Source organism: Macaca fascicularis, chromosome 2 (genome assembly GCF_037993035.2).
Source record: "Macaca fascicularis isolate 582-1 chromosome 2, T2T-MFA8v1.1".
In the NCBI taxonomy this organism is placed as follows: domain Eukaryota; kingdom Metazoa; phylum Chordata; class Mammalia; order Primates; family Cercopithecidae; genus Macaca; species Macaca fascicularis.
The window spans coordinates 14994185-15016138 of NC_088376.1; the positions used below are offsets into that span (position 1 = coordinate 14994185).

General features: G+C 40.3%; 2 protein-coding genes across 14 annotated transcripts in view; one reads left to right on the forward strand and one right to left on the reverse strand.

The window, feature by feature from the left end:
* The window catches only part of UBP1 (upstream binding protein 1), a 54241-nt gene extending 36638 nt beyond the window's left edge, over positions 1–17603 (forward strand). For 4 of the 9 annotated variants that reach the window (XM_015444993.3, XM_065539800.1, XM_005545525.4 and 1 more), the window contains 8 exons: positions 2809–2912; positions 4966–5020; positions 5706–5799; positions 8821–8911; positions 9676–9794; positions 12487–12629; positions 13333–13384; positions 15587–17603. In XM_015444993.3, coding sequence (XP_015300479.2) covers positions 2809–2912; positions 4966–5020; positions 5706–5799; positions 8821–8911; positions 9676–9794; positions 12487–12629; positions 13333–13384; positions 15587–15624 — 696 coding nt within the window. In that variant the 3' untranslated portion in view covers positions 15625–17603. Of the gene's footprint in view, positions 1–2808; positions 2913–4965; positions 5021–5705; positions 5800–8820; positions 8912–9077; positions 9212–9439; positions 9512–9675; positions 9795–12486; positions 12630–13332; positions 13385–15586 lie in introns of all 9 variants that reach the window. The other 5 variants (XR_012430607.1, XR_012430609.1, XR_012430611.1 and 2 more) reach the window with 3 other exon arrangements.
* FBXL2 (F-box and leucine rich repeat protein 2) overlaps positions 2246–21954 on the reverse strand; it is a 128514-nt gene continuing 108805 nt past the window's right edge. For 3 of the 5 annotated variants that reach the window (XR_012430612.1, XM_045387096.2, XM_074030830.1), the window contains exons 14-15: positions 21320–21532; positions 18888–20020 (exon numbers count right to left, since the gene is read on the reverse strand). Coding sequence is in view for 2 of the 5 variants with exons in the window: in XM_045387096.2 (XP_045243031.2) it covers positions 19913–20020; positions 21320–21532 (321 nt within the window). In the remaining 3 variants the exon portion in view is untranslated. Of the gene's footprint in view, positions 2488–18887; positions 20021–21319; positions 21533–21954 lie in introns of those variants that run through there. The other 2 variants (XR_006696243.3, XR_012430613.1) reach the window with 1 other exon arrangement.

Sequence of the window (21954 nt, forward strand, 5' to 3'; positions counted from 1 at the left end):
CTTGCACCTTTCCAGATTGACATCTGAAAGTTTTCATCATAAAATTTTTCATCATAAATTTAAATAGCTGCAAAGGAAGCAATGTTCTGGCATGGTGGCGATTTGTATTTACAATTTAAGATAAAATTGTAACATTACTCTTGAGGTGCATCCTATGGAATCTAAATGCCATAGCAGTTTGACCACTGCTATTGTTCATTCAAAAAATTCATTAAATCCAAAATTTTACTCTGTTCTTCCTTCTTGGTCTCATGTTTCTAATTCACTCCCTTTAAATTTTATCTTAATATGACATAGTTTTATGCCTGAAAATCTTTAGAAATTTTTTTCTTATTTATTTTCATTTTTTCTTCCTGAGGCTTCAGATGACCAAACTGAAATTTTTAAATGATCACCCCAAAAAAATTACCTTTCAACAAATTTACATAAATTGAAATTTAATTTTTAAAATTTGCTATGACCATAGCGTCTTAACTCGGTCAAGATATTTAAAACTTATTAGTACCAATTTATCAAAACAACAAATCCTACAGATTTTGATGAAAATTTATTAAATGTAAAAATAGAAATATTATTGGAAGTGCATCTTGAATGATGAGACAGAGTAGAATTAACTTCTGGAATTTTATAGATATGAGAAATTTTGTTTTTTCTTTCAGCAATGCCATTTAGGTCCTGGAAGTCCTTTTGAATCATCTGTCAAAAATCCCAGGGACATTTTTGTGTGATCTACTAGATTATTTCAGTATATGTCAGTTGACAATAGGTCCTCCTGAATTATTTTGATAGCAAATAGTTGAAAATCACCTTTTTTTTTTTTTTTTTTTTTTTGAGAGGGAGTCTCGCTCTGTCGCCCAGGCTGGAGTGCAGTGGCCAGATCTCAGCTCACTGCAAGCTCCGCCTCCCGGGTTTATGCCATTCTCCTGCCTCAGCCTCCGGAGTAGCTGGGACTACAGGCACCTGCCACCTCGCCCGGCTAGTTTTTTGTATTTTTTAGTAGAGACGGGGTTTCACCAGATTAGCCAGGATGGTCTCGATCTCCTGACCTTGTGATCCACCCGTCTCGGCCTCCCAAAGTGCTGGGATTACAGGCTTGAGCCACCGCGCCTGGCCTGAAAATCACCTTATTTACAGAAAAACTTAGTCATTAGAGTTATGTACTTTTCTTTTTTTCAAGATGGGGGTCTCACTGTGTTACCCAAGTGGGAGTGCAGTGGTGCAGTCATGGCTCACTGCAGCCTCCCCTTCCCGGATTCAAGTGATTCTCCTGTCTCAGACTCCCAAGTAGCTGTGACTACAGTTGTGCACCACCACACCTGGCTATTTTTTTTTTTTTTTTTTTTTAATCCTAGTGTCTTTAGCTTGGCTTTGAGAGAGTCTTTCTTCATTTTATTTATTTATTTATTTATTTATTTTTTATTATTTTTGAGATGGAATCTCACTCTGTCACCCAGGCGGGAGTGCAATGGCATGTTCTCGGCTCACTGCAACCTCCACCTCCCAGGTTCAAGCGATTCTCCTGCCTCAGCCTCCCGAGTAGCTGGGATTACAGGCGTGCGCCACTATGCCCAACTAAGTTTTTGTATTTTCAGTAGAGATGGGGTTTCACCGTGTTAGCCAGAATGGTCTCAATCTCCTGACCTTGTGATCCACCTGCTTCAGCCTCCCAGAGTGTTGGGATTACAGACGTGAGCCACTGCGCCCAGCCTCATGTTTATTTTATTGTTTTTATTTTTTGGTAGAAACAGGGTCTCACTATGTTGCCCAAGCTGGTCTTGAACTCAAGCTATCCTGAGCTATCCTGGGCTGCTGCCTTGGCCTCCCAAAGTGCTGGGATTAAGGGTATGAGTCACCATGTCCAGCCTGGGAAAGTCTTAAACCCCAAGGCTATGGTTAGATGTGATGCTTTTCTTGTGTAAAATGAGAGAAGGATGATTATGAAAGGGGACCCTTGAAACTGAGTCCTCAGATCCATTGGTTTTTAGAAAGAATACCTGTACAGTGAAATCACATCATGTGATGTCTATATGTCAAGTTTGAAGACTTCTATTTGAGATTACCCTGGCATGCTTAGCATGCTTTTGACTTTGACTTTTTCAACTCTCCTAATTGTAATAGTTCATGTATCTCCGTGTCTTTGTTCTGTTTCTGGTCAGAATTTTGCCTGGAGCTGAAAAATACTAGTTTACCATAACACTTCCAGAAAATATAAAACAGAGAGAGAGAGAGAGAGAGATAGAGGCAGTACTGTACACAGTTGATGTATTTTGATACTCGGCCTGTCTGGTCTGTCTTGAGGATTATTACTCTTTAGAGGTATCAAAGAAGCAAATGGGTACTGGTGAGGCTGCTCATTGGGGAAGAGGGCAAAAGGAGCACTAGTTAGGTCAGAGCCATGTTTCAGGTCACCATGTGATGTCAGATGTTGCTTATAAATTCTTTCTTGTCTTCGCCATTCTTAAATCTTGATAGGTGCCTGTTGGGAAACTGATAAAGAGGATACTGGTAAAGAGGGAGGAGAAAGCTCTTGAAAGCAAATTATACTTAAGCATATATTTTAAATGCCTTTATAAATTTTTGCTGCTGTCATCACTTTAGGTCTTTAATCAGTGTCTAGACGCACACAGCAGGTAAAACTTTTCTTTGCCACACAGAAGTAAATTTGACATGTGTCTGTGAGGTTGCTTGATAAATGTCAGCTGTCTCGCATTTTATAATCTTGCATTTGGCTAGTGAGTGAATTACAAAAATATTTCTTCCACATATTTTAAAAGCATATCATTAATTTATTTCTGTTTCTGTCCTTAGTGTTCTCCGTGGCCCGATGCCCCCACAGCCTATGTGAATAACAGCCCTTCCCCAGCGCCCACTTTCACCTCCCCACAGCAGAGCACTTGCAGTGTCCCAGACAGGTATCTGGTTTGCGTAATCATGTGCCTTCATTTCCCCATCTCTCCATGTACAGCAGCCTTTTGTTTATATTGTACCTGAAGGAAATAGTAAGGGGAAATAGCCTGTATCTCAGTGGCAGAGGACAATCATTGTCTTTTCTTCGCCTACCAGCCTTTTTTACTCCAAGCCCCTTGTGCCTTACATAGTCACAACTATGGTAATTGTAGACAAGGGGCCATTTTCAAGATATAGCCAAGATACATTCTTTGTGAGATTAAAGACAACATTAATAGTGTCTATAGGTAAAGAGAGAATGACAAAGTCAGTTTGTTACTAAGTTCATTCTCTTGTCTATAATGCTTATATCAAATGGGTTATTTTCTGCAGTATTTCTTTTCTCTCCCAATAGATACACTATTTTTTTAATTGAATCTTTAAGGGAAGACCTTTCTGTTTCTACAGATTTGCTGTGGTTTTAGAAATGGAAATGGTGGACTCTTTATTCTGTTATCCAGCCTTGACTGGCAAGAGTTTAGAGTGAGCTTGGGGTGGGAGCAGGAGACTGCATTTGGGCATCTTGAAGGTGCAGTGGTACCCCATGGAGGCTTTCCATTCCAGGGCTTTGCTGCAGAACTGATGCAGAATAGTTCACATCAGAAGTTCCCTATTTTTTAGGAAGTTTCTTGTTGGGGAGGAAAATTATGAAAGCTAAGACCACAAAGGAAAAGGTTCTCAGGTCATGCTGACAAGGTCTGATGAGAAAGCAAGCAAAAATGTGCTCTCCCTCTGAGGAGATGGATAAACTGAGAAGGCAGCTTAGTGTCATGTAGGCTATTATGCTTTAAGAGTAGAAAAATACGCTTGGACTCAGCAACTTAGAGGAGTGACCAGAGGACCAGTAGGTTACTATTTCTGAGGGCTTAGAATAGTTTCCTCGTCAGTCCAGTCTGAATAATCTTAGAAAATGATTATGGCTTTAAAGGTGAGCTGTAAGTTTATGTACTCACTAGTAGGCTGGAGAACTCACTGTGTTCCCAGCACTGTTCTAAGTATTCCGATACATTAGTGACCAAACAGACAGACCCCCGTATGAAGGAGCTTAAGTTCTTATGGGTAGAAAGGATATAAGTAATCAAGATAATAAACCTAAGCAATTGAGGCACGGGGGCTAAGAAAGGAGTTGGTGCTCAAGAGCCAGAAGGTAGCCCTATTCCCTGTGGAGTTTTCATTTCATTTTACTTAGAAGCACAAGGATAGTGGTACAGGTTAATTTCTTTTGTTCTCTTGAAATTCACCCTCATCAATCTTGGATATATGTATTACTTAAAGGAGTATAATTTTATATTTTTGCTTAGGATCATTATACTATTTCTTGTAGCTCTTTTTTTTTTTTTTTTTTTTTGCAATTATTTTCAACTGTTTATCTAATTTGATGTTTCGTATTTTTTCCCCCTAACTTTAAAAAATTAATGTGTAGGCCGGGCGTGGTGGCTCACGCCTGTAATCCCAGCACTTTGGGAGGCCAAGGCGGGTGGATCACAAGGTCAGGAGATCAAGACCATCCTGGTTAACACAGCAAAACCCCGTCTCTACTAAAAATACAAAAAAATTAGCCGGGCGTGGTGGCGGGCGCCTGTAGTCCCAGCTACTCGGGACGCTGAGGCAGGAGAATGGCGTGAACCTGAGAGGCGGAGCTTGCAGTGAGCTGAGATCCCGCCACTGCACTCTAGCCTGGGCGACAAAGCGAGACTCTGTCTCAAAAAAAATTAATGTGTATCCTTCATTTTCCTTGGCATCCCCGAAGATAGTTGGGGAAGCCTTTTTGTTTCACAAAACTTGAATTTCTTACTAGAACAGATGAAGAAGGCACAAATTAAGACACAGTCTTCTGTGTCTTATTTCGTCGTCATATCCACACCCTAAGCTGTTGTGCTTGCATTTTTGTTGCAAACTTTCATAGCTCTCTCCCACTGTTGCCTTACTTGAAATTTGCATAAACAGCTTTTAATGCCTTGATTAAAACATATATGCATTACAAAAATCATAATTTCCTGCTTTCTCCTTTCTCCCCAGCAATTCTTCTTCCCCAAATCATCAGGGAGATGGAGCTTCACAGGCCTCTGGTGAAGTAAGTATCTTTCTACTAAAAACTATCTGATGCTTTCAGGGTCCTACATTTTAAAGTTTTGGTTTTTTGTGCAAATTTATGGAGTAGGTGAGAAGTTTTGTCACATGTATATAATGTGTGGTAATCAAGTCAGGATATTTAGGGTGTCCATCACCTCAGTACATTTTTTTTAGGTATAGTCATCCTACTCTACTATCAAATATTGAATTTACTCTTCTATTTTATTGTATGTTTGTTTGTACCCTTTAATCCAGTTCTTCTCATCCTGTCTCTTATCCCTCACCCATTCTTCCCAGTTTCTGTTACCTATTTTTCCACTATCTTACCTCTACCTTCATGTGTTCAAATTTTTTAGCTCACTTATAAGTGAGAATATAAGTCTGTCTGTGCCTGGCTTATTTCACTTAAGACAATGAAGTGTTCATGTTGTCCATGTTGCTGCAAAAGATGATTTCATTAGCAGCTGCATGATTTTTCTCTTTTTTTTATGGCTGAATAGCATCCCATTGTGTATCATGTTTAAGTTTCTGACAAGGGCCTGCGTCATTATTTGGATTGTTGGAGTCAGACTCATGCTCTTTTTGGGTGTATTTTACTTCAAACTCTGAGGCTTTCTGTGTCAATTGTTTAAGTGTTCTCAGTTTGAATGGTTCCTTTTATTTATGTTCATTTTCATTGTTAATAGCAAATTCAGCCTTCAGCTACGATCCAGGAGACGCAACAATGGCTGCTCAAAAACAGATTCTCTTCCTACACAAGACTGTTCTCTAATTTTTCAGGTATGTGTATGTGTGTGTGTATCTGTGCATGAGAATGTTTTGTTTTTGTTTCTGTGCTTTTATTAACTTTATATTTTTAAAATTTTGAAGTTGCAAAGAAAAATGCACAGAAAAGTTCTTTATATCTATCCCCCAATAGGAATATCTCGTATTTTTATTATATGCTATTAAAGCCAGGCAGTTGACATTGGTTCAGTCAACAGTTTTACCAGACTTATGTGCCCTCATTTGTGTGTACGTGTATATAGATTTACATGATTTTTTTCACTTTATTTTGAAATGATTTTTGTTTTACAGTAAGTTACAGAGCTAGTACAGTGATGTTTTGGTGTACTCTTCACTCCATTTCTCACATAATTATAGTACAGTAGCAAAACCAGGAAATTGCCATTGGCACAATGTATGTTATGGTATAGATTTTTGTAACCACCACCACAGTTAAGATACAGAATTATGCCATCACTGCAAGGATCTCCCTCCTGCTACCCCTTTAGAATCACACCGACACCCTTTCCCTACCATCCCTAATCCTTGGCAACCACTTTATATTCTGTCTCTATAATTTTGTCATTTTGAGAAATGTTATATAAATGCAATCATATAGTACATAACCTTTTGAGATTGGCTTTTTTTCAGTAGCATAATGGCCACCTAAGTTGTTGTGTGTATCAGTAGTTTAATCCTTTTTATTGCTAAGTAGTGTTTCATAGTCTGAATGTACTCAGTTATCGTTTTTATATACTTATGTGTAAGTTTTTTTTTTCTTGCACAGTAAGCTAAGCAAATGTTAAGAAGGAATTTTAAAAGCTATCAAGCACTGCTTCTCCAGGTAGTGCTACAGGAAACCTGTTTAGAGGGACAGTAATAGATACTGCCAGGTGGGGCAGAGGTAGCATTTCCCAGATATATTTGGCTCTAGGAGTCTTTTCCAACGTGACCACCTAGTAACATGTCCTGGCCAAACATGCTGAGAAGTGCTGGATCACAGTAAAGTGGTAGGTAGCTTTCCTTCACCTGCAGTGCAGTAGGGCCATTAAAACACAACTTTGTGAATCCCTTTAAGAGGACAGAACTTGTGTGTGCACACACTCAGCCTGAAGAAAAGCTTGATTTTGCAAAGAACATGGTTTCTTACTATGCCACGTATTGTAATGTTTGTGCAATGAGTAGGTATTCCCGTGTAGTTCTTTGTCTCTTTAAAATTAAAGTTCCAAGTGGAAGTCATTTGCTAGCTGGGGACTACATTTTTATATGATTAAGTAAAGCCTTTTATGTGTGAAAAACTAAAAATTGTAAAATTTCAGGGTGGGGGAGCTGGGGTTTGTCTTGCACTGTTGTATGGAAGGCAGATGAAAAGCATAGCACATAGAAAAAGCGCCGACGTTTGGAACTGAGGGAGGCCCCACGTTACTCCTGTTATATCAGGCAGATCCATGTTTCTATCTGGTGAGTTTTAAGCCCTTTTCGCTGTAAGCAGTGATCACATGGTGCGGCCTTCTGCCTTTTCCTTTTCCTGGGGGCTTCTTCCAAGAAAGTGGGTGAGGAGCTAGCCATGGTACGCTCTTGGCACATCTCTTGAGTCAGAGCACTGACAGTAGCACGGTGAGGAGGGCAGTGAGTCTTCTTGCTGTGATCCTTGTGGGCATTCACATTTCAGGATGGGTTGTACATGCAGTTACCTGTCCAGTTCTCCGTATGGGTTAAGGGTGTGCACACACATACACAGTACTCTCTGGTCACAACTGTGAGGTGCATGTAGTAAGCCCCAGTGGAGAGATGAAAGAGAGCCTCTCTGCCTACCTGACTCTATAAAATGACTCTAATAATGCTCTTGTCTCATGGGAGATATGCTTCTCTGATCTTGTTTTACAGACTAGAAATTTAGTAGGCTTTCGCATTTGAGCCTTTAAAAAATAGAAAGATGACTTCATTATCTTCTTACATATGTAAGTGGCTATTTATCATATGGAAATCAAGCCTTCATCCCAAAGTGCATCTTAATTCCCCCAATAAACTGTATCCTAGCTGTTAGAGAATAAAACAAAAGATTATGGATAAATTCAGACATTAAAAAGTAGAGAGAATATGATTAACTCCCATGCAGCCATCTCCTAGCTTCAAAAACTACCAGCATTTGGTCAGTTTTGCTCTCCATTATTTCCTGTCCTGCCCTCTGTTGTATTTCAGAGCAAATCCTAGATGCTGTATCATTTATGCTTGAAATACTGAGTAGTAGTTCATGGTGTCTATGTACTCAGGTATGGCTTCCATATACTTATGTGTAAGTTTTTTTTCTTCTATAGTAAGCGAAGGAAGTGTTTAGATAGAATTTTTAAAAGTGTCAAACACTGCTTCTCTAGGTGGTGCTATAGGAAACCTGTATAGAGAGACATTTACACTTGTAAATGATGTTGTAAGTAGGATGTGCTTGGGGGAAATCTTAGGGTATAATGTGTGATTCTCTGCCATTCTTCTGTTAAAAGGCTGCTGTGACAGTTGTTTATGTTATAGAATGTTTGACTTTACATTGCACGTTTCAGTATAAAGAGGCCCAGTCCTAGTTCGGCTACCAACTCTTACAGACTTTAGGCAAGTCCCACAAACTCTGGACTTCCATTTCCTTTTTTGTGAAATTAAAGATTGATCGGCCTGGGTGATCTCAGGGTTTGTTTCTAGGGGCTGGGTCAGAATCATGTTTCTTCACGTAGCCACAACCCAGTCACTAAATAAGGTAGATGAGTGAAATCTTGTATTGGGAAGAGTTCTTTAGGCCCGACACTCATTGATTTGATTCATCGGCCTCTGGACTTCTAAGCTCCTTCTTGATACAGGACATGGAAAAGCCAGCATTTTCCTTGGCTCTGAAGGACAGGTGTCTGTCTTTTTGTATTGTTCATGTATATGTGTATATTCAGGATATCTATCATTATTTTGAAGGACATTGGACTGCATGAAGACAGATGCCTGTAAAGCAGTTCTGTTCTTTTTCCATTTGAGAAAAATATTTTTGCTCTTTTCTAGGTGCCGACTTATTAAAACTGACAAAGGAGGATTTAGTTCAAATTTGTGGTGCAGCCGATGGAATTCGGCTCTATAATTCACTGAAGTCAAGGTAAAATACTGTGAACTGTTTTGCTTGAAATAAGAATGTACCTTTCTTCGCGTGGGGAATTTGGGCAGAATGTGTTTCCACGCTAGGTTGGCGTGTGTGCCTGTGTGCGCCATCGAGCATTGGCAGCATTGTGCTCACAAGAAGACTGTTTTGTGTACACCTTCAGGGCAGGCCCAGATATGATGCAGGCACTGATGAGGGCAGAGGTAGACTGTAAGACTGGTAGAAATGCACATGGGCAGTACTGATTTCTTGAAGACGACTGGGTTTGTTGCCAAGAAAACAAAACTTCTAATTTAGGTGAGCTATACAGAATCTATGGTTTTCAAGGTCATGACTATTACTAAACAGTTATTAAAAATGTAAACTAATTGTGAATTAAAATGACAGAAACTGTAAATTGTGCTGGCTTGTAAGAACCATTTACTATCATTGCTCTTTCTATACTTGTGGTGTGAGAATTCCATTAAAATTGAATCTTACTGATTTTTAATTTGCTGACTTAATCTTGAAACTTAAATTTACCAGCATCTGACAGACCATCTCAATGGTTTAGAGTCTGGATCATCATATTAGACCACCTGTGATAGTTGGTGTGAGGTGTGTGGTTTTTATATTTTTATTAGTAAATTATTTTGTATAATGAAATAACATTATAAAGTTCTCATAAGGAAATAGAACTTAGATTCCTTTAGTTGTCACATTTGTACATGTGTAAGGCAGCTTTCTGTCCCAGGCTCATCAGTGGCATCTTCTGATTGCAGGTCAGTTAGGCCTCGTTTAACCATCTATGTCTGCCGGGAGCAGCCAAGCAGCACGGTGCTGCCAGGGCAGCAGCAAGCTGCAAGCAGTGCAAGCGAGAATGGCAGTGGGGCACCCTGTGGTAGGTATTGAGGGTATCTCGAGTCTGTCACTTCTGAAACTGTCAAGACAGAAATGGGAAGGACTTGATTGAGCAGGCTTTGGAGAACTCTTGCTGTGTTAGGAATGCCAAGTTGCTCATGAAGGAGCCTTGCTAGCAATGAGAGGTGGCAGCTCTAGGGCCGAGTCCTTGGGAGAAGAGGAAACTGGCATTCTTTCTCAGTTATTACAGCCACACTTAGGGTCTCTTTTTCATGTGGCCCTTCATGCTGGAAATATGTAACAAGTGGAAAACCTAGCTTGAATGCATTGAGATCTTTCTGGCTTTTATTTTTTTTATTTTTATTTTTTGTCAGATTTACTGAAATGATGAATGTAACACTGGCAGCTTAACAAAAAAAGCAGGAGGGTTTTTCTTTCCTTTTTTTTTTTTTCCCATTTTCCTGACTAGGGATGGGCAAAACTCTTAGAGCATAACATATGTGCAACAGTGCATGCATGTAATAGTCCTAAGCGTGTGGACTTGTCATGACAGGTGTTCGGCCAGCACTGTGCACCTTGTGTGTGGCGAGTCTGATGCCGTATCTTTATGTCATTGTAAATAATACCAGACAGTATGTTATCTCTGGAGGGCTTCTCATCCTGAGCGTTAATTGTATGGTATAGTGCTAGGACAGAGATAAAAATCTTGGCCTCTCCCTCTTCTCGCCTTTAAATACAGCCCTTAAGCATTTTAAAAGGCATATATTTTCTCATTTGTAGTATTGATATATGTTAATATTTCCTTCTTTCCATACGCTGAAGTAGAACAAAGGCAACACGCTCAGAACTTTTCAAAAAAAGATGTGTTAATGGCATTCAGAGATGCAGTTATTTGCCCTAATAATAGATAGAACTCTGAAAAATATTTTGTGATTTGAATTTTACTGAAAAATTGGAAGGATAGCATCACTACTCTGAACTTTTTTGTATTTGGTATCATTTTGACTTCAGAAGCTCTGAATTTTGAGATTATACAGATTCTTAAAAGGATAAAAATTTAAAGGGGCTCTCCATGTATCATCAAGAGCTTATACATCACTTACATATGGCCAAGATTATAATATTTTGGAAGGTGTGTCCTCAGACATGAGTGTTTGTGGAGGGATGTGGGGAAATATTGGATATTTTCCCATAATCAGCAGACTTCTTCTGTAAAAAAAAGGTCAGGTAGTAAGTATTTCCATCTCTTTAGACCATATATAGGGTCTCTCACATTCAACTCTGGTTGTAGTGCTAAAATAGCCATAGACAATATGTAAATTGTAGATAAGGCTGTTTCAGTAAAACTTTATTTTAAAAAAAAAAAAGTGGAGGGCAGGAATTGGCCCATATGGACTGTGGTTTGGTGACACCTTCTCTAGATCATTTCTATAGTCTTACTATAATTTTAGTTCCAACTTCTAAGTTTTATGTAATGGAAAATTCTGGGTTTCTATACTTACAAACCCCTTGTTTGGGGAAGCAAAGTTCTCCGTAATGATATTCCTGAGCCATGTCTGGCTTTAATCAGTAACTGAGCAGGACCTACAAGAGTGAGACTCACTACAGATGTACACTCTGCAGATATCTGCTGATAAGTTCTGTGTAGCAAAAATGCAGAACACTGGATGGAATGTGGCTGGGGCTTTCTGTAAGGAAGCATCACATTTTATTGTTTGTATTCTTAGCTTTTCATGTAGCATCTTTTATATTATTTAAAATTTTTTGTGGGGGGAGGGGCATAAACAGATAGCTTTTATTCCTTAGGATAAATTCCTAATAGTAGGATTACTGGATCAAAAACTGTGATGCTTAACTGGGCGTGATGGCTCATGCCTATAATCCCAGCACTTTGGGAGGCCTAGCTGGTTAGACTGCATGAGCCCAGGAGTTAAGACTGCTTCAGCAACATGGTGAAACCCTGTCTCTATAAATAATAATAATAATAATAATAAAATCAGCCAGGCATGGTGGCATGTGCCCCCACCATAGTCCCAGCTACTTAGGAGGCTGAGGTGGGGAGGATTGCTTGAGCCTGGGAGGCAGAGACTATCGTGAGCTGTGATTGTGCCACCGCCTCCAGCCTGGGCAACAGAGAAGGACGCTGTCTCAAAAAAAGGAACGAAAAGAACGTGACTTTTTTAGGGTTCTTTTTGTATATTGCTAGGAATACATGAAGTATATATTATTTTTAAAAACAGCTTTCTTCAGGCATAATTTACATACCATAAAGTTCTCCCATTTTAAGTATATAATGGTATTTTAGCAAATTTAGAGAGTTTGGCAGCCATTGTCAAAATCCAGTTTGAGTTCCATTATTTCAAGAAGATCCCCCATGTTCATTTGCAGCCAATTCCTGTTTTTAAATTTTGAATACATGAAACTATATTCATTGAATAAAAATATAAAGAAAAATTCAAACCTCAAATCTTTTTGTCCAGGGATTTCTGTTAATGTTTATTAAATTATATTTCTGGATATAAATAATGTATTCTTACGTTTTAGATTGGTAGTTTGAGATTTCAAGGTAGTAAGATGGGGAAAGAAAGAGTTTATTCCCATTTAAAATGTTTTTTACTTTTTTGGTACTTTGAAAGGTGTGACCTTTGTACAGATCCTACAGATCAGGTAGAAAACAGATCAAAGATCACTGTTAAAATGCTCTTCTTTTTGTTTTTTTTTTTAAATTTCAGTTTATCATGCAATCTACTTGGAAGAAATGATTGCTTCAGAAGTTGCTCGAAAACTTGCGCTGGTGTTTAATATTCCTCTCCACCAAATTAATCAGGTTTACAGACAGGGTCCCACTGGTATTCACATTCTTGTTAGTGATCAGGTAAATCAAATCATTTGTTTTTCCTTTTCACACTGGTATTTACTTTTATACATGTAATTGTAGAACTGTAGAAAAATTCTGTGACCTCTTTTGAAAATACTTATGAGAATCATTTCCCGAGAGTTGGGAATCACTTTGGAAGAACTTATAACCATGAGTTACAGGCATCCTAGTGATAACATGAAATACAAGCCAAGGAAAACTGGCTTAGCTTCCCCCCAGCCCTTTAGGATGCAGCCAGTTACTGGGGGACTCTAGGATAGTGGAAGGCTTTGGTCCGTTTTATGAGGTGAGTCACTGGATGTGTTTTCCTTTTGTCTATTATTTGATGACTAATTTTAAAAAACATGTAAGATATATAATTTTCCCCTTAGTGATTGGTGGCAAGCAAGTAATAATAGAAGAGCACTTTATGCAATTTTTAAGAGTCATCATCCACTGAAGCTGGCAGGGGATGTGCCCCTGTGGGTCACACGGGTGACCGACCAGGTCTCTCAGGGACCATTATGGACAGGCACAGTGAACACAAGGCAGTGCAGCACGTGTGCATCTTTGCTGCCTCACACTGCCTTCATGAATTATCGTTTTGGCCATTGAGTCCTGTATTTGTGTGAGAAGAATATTTACTGTTTTAAAATCATTTTTAGTTAAGAAATGACAGTTGGATCTTAATTGTACTTACACATTTACTTTATCCTTCTAGATGGTTCAGAATTTTCAAGATGAGAGTTGTTTTTTATTCTCCACAGTAAAAGGTACTTTGCATGTGTGTGTGTCTTAAAATGCCAGAATCATGAGAGATGGTGTGTGCCTCTAATTAGTGCCTCTCGTGTATTTATTCTTTAAAATGATGGCTTTACTCATTTTAAGAAGAAAGTTTGATAAATGAATTGAGAATATTTCTAGTGGTTGTAATAGAAATTAACAAATAAGGAAGAGGAGTCAGTCTTTCTAGATGACTGGAAAAAAAAATCTCAATTCATTCAGCCAACGTCTTACTGAGCACTTTGTGTCAGACACTGTGCTTCTGTCACTCAGTGGGTCTTGAATAAAACAGAATCCATGAAACTCCTATTGGGGAAAGCAAACCAAAATTGGCCAAGAGACACACAAAATTACCAGTATGGTCAGTGCCATGAAGGAACAGGAAAGTGCGGGGGACTTGTGGATAAGGGAGATCTGGGTTGAGGGGAATGTGAAGCTGTAAGGTAAGGCTTCTCTGAGGAGGTGTCATTAATCCTGAGACTTGAAGAATGAGAAGGAGCAGGAACTGGCCATAGGATTAGCATCCCCAGGCAATGTGGGGCTGTGTGCAAACACCTGGCTTCTTTGAAAGCTTGGCAGTGGGCCATGTAGCTGCCATGCTGTGTGTGAGGATGAGCTGATCAGGGTGAATCAAAGCAGGAGGCCGGGTCCGGCATGCGGGACCGGGTGATGATGGTAGTTCGGATTTACTTGAAATGTATTGGGTTGTCACTGAAGTTGTTTAAACAAAGGAGGAGTAATGTGACTAGATTTTTCTTTCACTTTCACAACTCTGTGGAGACAGATGAGAAGGTGGCAAAATGAGGCAGGTGAAAGGTGCCACTGTGGTGGTATCTTACAGATTTATAGACAGGGCCCCAGTGGGCTGCACATTTGAGGGAGGAATAGTTCTGACACCTGGTTTTCTGTGGAAAGTAACTGGGCCGATGGTGATTTCATTGAAGAGGTAAGTATGTTTGGGGTAAATCAACCAAGAGTTTGATTTTGGATATGTAGAAATGTCAAGTAGGCAGTTGACTGTCACCACTCTGGGGCTCAGAGAAGAGGCCTGGCCTTGAGATGTAAATTTGGAGGCCTTCAGCATATCAACAGTGACTCAAAGCTGTAGAAGTTGTTAAGGTCATTTAGGGAGAGAATGTGAAAAGAGAGCCAGGACCAGGCTTAGGTGGCTCCCACATTAAAGAGGAGGGATTCCTAAATGTAAAATTTGAGAAGAGATCATACATTCATAGACTATTTTAAAAGTCAGGTGAGCTAAGATCCAAATCCGGTCTTAGCACAAAAGCTGCCCCTAGAAGAGGGAGATGTCATGTGTGTCAAGTATCCCCAAACTACTGAAATACTGATTTTACTTTGTGCCTCACATGTTGCATACGCCATCAGGTTACCTGCGAGGCTGAGTTTTAACTCTGAACTGGTTCACTCTAACTTTTACTTTCAGAAACATCTTTAGCCTAGTACCCTTCTGCTCAGTCTTTTGTTCTCACAGCAGTACAGTTTTTACCTTGCATAACTGACATTGTCTAAAAAAGAAAACATATAGTATAATTGTATAGTTTTGTTTTGTGGAACCAGTAGACGTTTTCTGGTGTTAGAAATCATAGAATCTCCCCTCTGATCTCAATTTACTGTGTTTTTTTTTGTTGTTCAAACTTTGTCCTCATGAGAAAAATCATTTTTTTATGAATGCCTATATTGCTTCTATTTACTGAGAAACACTAGGCAACAAAAGGAATGATACATTTTTAAAATGTTTGAAATCTCCCTCTCAGTGGCTCAGAAATTTTTCTGGAAAAGATAGATGTACACATTTGCATTTGCTCCCTCGGGTCCTCTGCCCTGACACAGTATATTTTACCTGTTCTGCTTCTAGTTCTTGCTTCCCTTATGGACAACACTATTATTATTGTGTGTCTTGCTAGATGTCCCCCTACCCCCAGAACTGGCAGACAGTGTTGGAATGGGGGCATTGATAGTGGACCAGGCTTCGCAGAATGTCTAAAAAGGGAATGTGTACATGAAGTGTTTTGGGGGAAGAGGAGCTAGAGCAAGTTAATTTGCTTGTTTATCTAGAATCATTTAAAGGTAACCTCTGAATTGGGAAGGGAGGTTGTAGTTGGCAGGGAGTTTTCCATTTAATAGGCTTAATTTCCTAAGCCTGACTGAAGAAATATTTCTTTCCTTTTCTGCAGCTGAAAATAGTGATGGCATCCACATAATTTTGAAGTGATGTCTTATATAGACTGAACTATATTCAGTACTAAATAGTCACGCTTAAAAGTGTGTGAAGACTGAATCCAAGAAGTCTTGGGATTGGATTTTACCATATGAAATGTTTCATATTGAAAACACAAGATGACCTTTCTAACGAGCTGTATGAGAGGTGAATCTCCTCACTGTCACTGCCATAGCCAAGCACCCTCATGAGAGTGAGCACATCGGCACAGCACGCATCCAGCTCTGGAGGCCACAGTGCAGGCATAGCTGCCCGCTGCTCTGGCAGAGGCCAGTAAATACAGTTCCTAGAAGCAGCCTTTGCTGTCTTTTTACACTGTATGCGGTTTGGAAATGAATGTAGAAACTTACTGTGGGCATTTACCTTTCTGTGCCAGTTTGGCTTTTATTGCCTGAACCTTATGCTGACCTGGAGAGGAGATGGGGGACAGTGCTGTTTTGGGGCCAGCAGTGAATCTGTATGCGGAAAGATGTGTTGTGCTGATGTGGCCGTTGGTGGTCAGGTAAAAGGCTCGGCACCTTCTTGGAAGAAATCATGTCTAAGGGTGTACGTTTGATATGATCATGCCAGATTGGAGAAGATCCAAGCCAGGAAGATGGGCTTGAAGCAAACTGCATTATCAGGAGTACCTTGGTGAGAGGATCAGTGTAAATCCTAATAGGTACAAAGACTTTTGTGTTTTGGCTTTGTCACAGATTTATTGAAAAACTTTTTTGCTTCTGCTTCCATTTTTAGCATTTTAGTTTCTGGTTTTCATTTTTGGAGATTCCTTGCTAAACTCGTGGTTTTTCTCTCGTTTTCTTCCCTCTCTCCCTCCGTCTCTGACCACCCCCCACCCCCACCATCCTGTTAAACATTTTTTAAAGCCCTACCCCAGACATTGGAAATAGGTGACCCAAGTAGGGGGAGAAAGTATTATTGTTGATAGCTTCTGAATAGGTGTTAAGGAATCTTCATTATGAACAAGATGAATTTTTTCGTGGAAACACTAGATGTTATCAAACACTAAAATGTACCATACAAATCCCTTAAGCCTCTCCTCAAATATTGAGCTTTAGTACAATCATGGATAGACATTCTGGTGATGATTTAGGGGCTTTTTATACACCACATAATAGCTTCTTTCTCTATAAAAAGAGTGCCTCTTTCATAAAACCAAATGCTTGTCTGCTAGCATACTTTTCAAAGGGAATCCACTGTTTCCTCACTTTCCTCCCATATCTATCATCTCCGTCCTTCATCCAAAACCTTCCCAGAATCCATCAGCAAGCATGTTTGAGGCCTATGGTGTAGGGGACTGAATTTTTTTTTTAAACTTCTATTCCATTTTAATTGTAGGATCTCTGTCCATATACCCAGGTGTCCTTATTTGAATGTACTATTTGGTCCTCATCTGTGTTCAGGCAAAAAATAGGAAATGAGTAATTTTGAGTTTGTAATCTCTCCCGGAAGACAAACTGCTTCAGTGGGTAAAAGCTTTGACATGTTTTATTCATAAAGGGGGTTAATTATTTGCTACAAAGAAGCACGGTCTGTTTTCATCATCGATTTGAAAGTATCTGTAACTCCTATAGATCCTATAGGCAGAGCTTTCCTTTCTGACTTTTTGCCTTTGCTTTTGTGTGACCACATGTTTCCTGTACCAGTCACTGGGGAAAGAAGTGAGTTTATCTCTTGTTTTAAAAGTTTTGCTTGTCTATTTAGCATTCCTTTTTGGGTCTCAAGATTTATGGAACAATAAATGTCATTTAATGCTGTGTGCTTATTTTGAATTCCTCATCAGGTTTTAGAAGCGGGGTAAAAATACTTAGACGCTTATGAGACTTAAATTTTACTGCGTGGCATTGAACATGAGTTTGTCCCAGTGAAACAGGCTAAATAAATCTTGGCACCAGCAAATTTGTTACTTTGTTTTTTTAATAGTAGGATGTACACATTTCAGTATAATAAATGTTTTCTGATTGTTTTGCAAATGTGTGTCTCATTTAAAATCCCAGTTCCTGCTTCTGTCACTTCATGTCATAGAATCAAGGAGTTTCCCTGTGTGTGTTCTGAGCCAGTCTAAATGTAATGTTAGGCCCATAGTTTTTTCTTTTTCAGTTTATTTTCTCAAAGCTGATGCAACTGAGGATATGTTATTCCAGTAACTGTTCCAGACTTGAAAAGGAAGCAAACCTGATTGTCTTACAAGAGGTTCTCCTGTTTTGTAAATGAGGCCATGGGTCATTGAGCATTGAGTCCAGTAGCTGTGATTGATAGGTTGTATCATGGCTCAAAAGAAATCATGTAGAGAAGGCTCTGGTCATTTAATCTTTTGTTTTGTTTTGTTTTGTTTTGAGACGGAGTCACTGTTGTCGCCCGGGCTGGAGTGCAATGGCATGATCTCAGCTCACTGCCACCTCCGCCTCCCAGTTTCCAGCATTTCTCCTGCCTCAGCCTCCCAAGTAGCTGAGATTACAGGTGCCTGCCACCATGCCTGACTAATTTTTGTATTTTCAGTAGAGACAGGGTTTTACCATGTTGGCCAGGCTGGTCTCAAACTCCTGACCTCAGGGGAGCCACCCGTCTCGGCCTCCCAAAGTGCTAGGATTATAGGCGTGAGCCACCACGCCTGGCCTTAAGTTAATTTTTTAAATAGAAACTCTAATTCATAATCACTAAAGTGAGTCTGTTATGTGCTCATTTATTGAAGTTGCTTCCTGCATCAGTCTTCCTCCCCCGTCTCCTCCACAACAGTAGGTATAAATGTATATTTAAGGAACTGCTATGGTATCCACACAATTTTTAGACCAAGTAATGCTGGAATATAGCATAAGGCAATAAAATGTTTGATAATCGTGCTAAGTCCATTTATGGGCAGATATATCTATCTGCTTTCGCTTCCTAGAATGCAGCCGAGGTAATATATCCTTAAAAACACTTCTAAAACTGCCCAATAAAGGTATTGCTAGTCACAGGAAAACATCTTGTTTTTGCCGTTTTACTTACGTTTCTCATGAGCTTCTGGCCCTTCAGTTTGGGGGGAGTGGTGGTTAGGAAGGGCCAGCCACCATGAACACCTACGTTTACAAGGAAGGTGGTGATAGTTTCTTAATAAAGATCACAAATGTGGACAGCATGGAGCAAGAATCAACCACAGCAGACAGTAGGGTCATTTTACCAGATTTCAGATAACATCATGAAGGTCTGCATTTGGAAAATGGTTTTGCTTGGATGTGTCTGCCATAAAATCATAGCAATAAAACCCTCTGACTTAATTTTTTTTAAAGCATTGCAATGGTTTATTCAATTTTATGAGTCTAAAAGGTACCAACACTTACTGATCTGAGTTTTAAGTCTGTAAAACTTTTGAGTAGCTATGGTGTAACCTGATTTCTAAGATTGCAAAATAAGCTTGAAAAAAAAATCACATCCATTTTACATGCATCCATTCATTACTTTTAATTGATTATACTACAGATAACTTAAGCCTTAGTTCTTTTTCTTTAAGGTTCCCCCCAGTTTTATGAGAGGCATGGACATAATTAGCTTTTTTCCTTTAATAAAAATGCATTATGTGCTGTAGCATACACCAGAGCTTCTACTTTCCAATCAGGCAGGCACAGACTCTCTGAGCTGCTTTTGTTTTTGGTCCCTGGAGGTGTGTATGACAAGTTGACAGAAACAAAAAGGTGAAGACCCTGCTCCACCCAGTATAGAGTCCTCTTTTCTTTGGTGTCTCATGGAAACCTATTAACATGCCTTCCACATAAGTCTCTACATATAAAACTATCAGGCATTATGAATTTGCAGTACAGTCACTTTGACAAAGTTGCTATTTTATCTTCAAAGTGGAAAAGTCCTGCTAATCAAAATGGAACTGTTGTGAATTAAAGTAGGCCACTGGCTTAAATATCAGGTAGAAAATCAACAGCCTAGTTTTTTGCTCAGTTTGTGCTAACACTGATGGTCTTTTTGAGGAGTGCTGATAATGCCAAGGGTAGAACTTTTGTACCTAGGTAGGTACCAATCTCTTAAGAGATCCAGGTTTCTGGCATGGTCCTAGCTGCATTGAAACCACTTGTCCTCTTAACTGACACAAGGCTTTGATTCGATTGTTTCACAGCAGAATAAAGGTGAAAACTCTCACCAGAGTTACTGCAATCCATACAGAAGTCTTTACCTGTAAATGCCTTTCCCAATGGAGAATCAACAGATTGGGTGATGGTGGAGTAGGTCAGGAAGACTCAGGTCTTCTAGAGGAAGGGATGCCTCATCACCCCTTGGGCCCAGGCAGCTGCTGTCAGAGAATGACACAGCACCTGCACAGTCGCTGGCCACTTCCTGCCACTGCTGTCGGTGGGGTGACGGGAGCAAAGTAGGCGTGGACTTTGACATGAGGGAGCTGAGCCTGGAAGGATGAAGAAAAAAGTGGAGTCTACACTGGTATTTTTAGGATTATGGTCATAATTCTAGTCCGCTATTAAAGATCTTCACCTTAGTCAGTTCAAATAGAATTTATGCTATAGATTGGAGCTGCTACTGTTACTCCCCCAACCCTCTGCCCCGCATTAGTACGTGAAAACACTTACGTTAATATATTTTGATATGTTTCTAAGGATAAGTGAAAACACTTACGTTAATATACTTTGATATGTTTCCACCCGGGGTAGTAACCAGCCCTGTGTGCAAACTAAGTGAATGTTCTCTACAGCTGTAGCACCCTGGATGGGGCTGTTTTGATATGTAAATGCAGTTGCCTAAACTTAAAGCATAATCAATAAAACAATGTAGGTGAACTACATGGCAAAAGCCAAATTCTGTTAAGCCCTCTTACCTGGAAATTAGCCAAGAGAGTTCTACCTCCCACTCATAATGACCTTAAATTGCTTGCCTTTAACACAGGCCTTTTTACTTTTTTTGAGACAGTTTCACTCCTGTCCCCCAGGCTGGAATACAATGGTACAATCTGGGCTCACTGCAACCTCCTCCTCCCGGGTTCAAGCGATTCTCCTGCCTCAGCCTCCCAAGTAGCTGGGATTACAGGTGTGCACCCAGCTAATTTTGTATTTTTAGTAGAGACGGGGTTTCACCATGTTGGTCAGCTGGTCTCGAACTCCTGACCTTGTGATCCGCCTGCCTCGGCCTCCCAAAGTGCTGGGATTACAGTCGTGAGCCACCGCGCCCAGCCCAACAAAGGCTTTCTTATAAGGGCTCCGATCACCAGACTATGTGGAATCTCCATCCCAGACCCAACTCAAGTTGAATCTTCCAGGGCAGAGTCTAAGCAAGAACATTTTGAAGAAGTCTATAAGGTGCCACTATTGTGCCAGATCAGTTTGCGTAACTATTGCATAACAGAGAAAATGGGTGTTGATTTATTTTGAGATGGAGTCTCACTCTGTGGTCCAGGCTGGAGTGCAGTAGTGCAATCTGGGCTCACTGCCTCAGCCTCCCGAGTAGCTGGGATTACAGGCGCCCACCACCACACCCAGCTAATTTTTGTATTTTTAGTAGAAACGGGGTTTCACCATTTTGACCAGACTGGTCTTGAACTCCTGACCTCAAGCGATCCGCCCACCTTGGCTTCTCAAAAGTGTTGGGATTACAGGCATGAGCCACCACACACCTGGCCCCGGCCTGATTCTTGATGTTTTCCTTTGTTGCTTAGAAATGTCAGGTGTGACCGACTCCCCTGCCCCACACCTACCCGCATCCGCTTGATGCCTGCACGGGTAACCTGCTGGCAATCGTACAGCTCAAGGCGCTCCAGGCCTCGGCAGTTCTCTAGGTGTTCCAGGGCCACATCAGTGATGAGGAGGCAGTTGTCCAACTCCAGTACCCGGAGCCTCTCATGGCCACAGGTGCTGTTGCTCAGGTGCAGGATCCCATCATCTGTGATGAGTTCACAGTGGGACAGGCTCTGGAACAGGGAGACATTAGTAAATGTTTGCAGGACCCTTATTCCAAGGCTCAAGTCCTAAAAAAAAGCTGGAAGCTAGCCTTTTTGCCCTTCTGCAATGGAATGACACAGCAAGAATGCCCTCAGCAGATGCCAGCCCCAGGACTTCCCAGCCTTCAGAACTATGAGAAGTTTCTGTTCATTACAAATTATCCAGTCTGTGGTAGCAGCACAAAACAGACTGAGACATTTAATCAGGCAGTGAGGACCAAACACAAAGCCTTGGGGCCCTTTGGTTATGGGTTTGCTACACTGGGAGTGGCTTCTCTCCTAATTGTGTAATGATGGAAATAAAATTTTCAGGGGAAATTCCAGAGTTTACCCCCTTGACAGCAGTTTTATTGGCCAGTTCTCCATTTGAGGGGATGCAAGTGAAATCAATG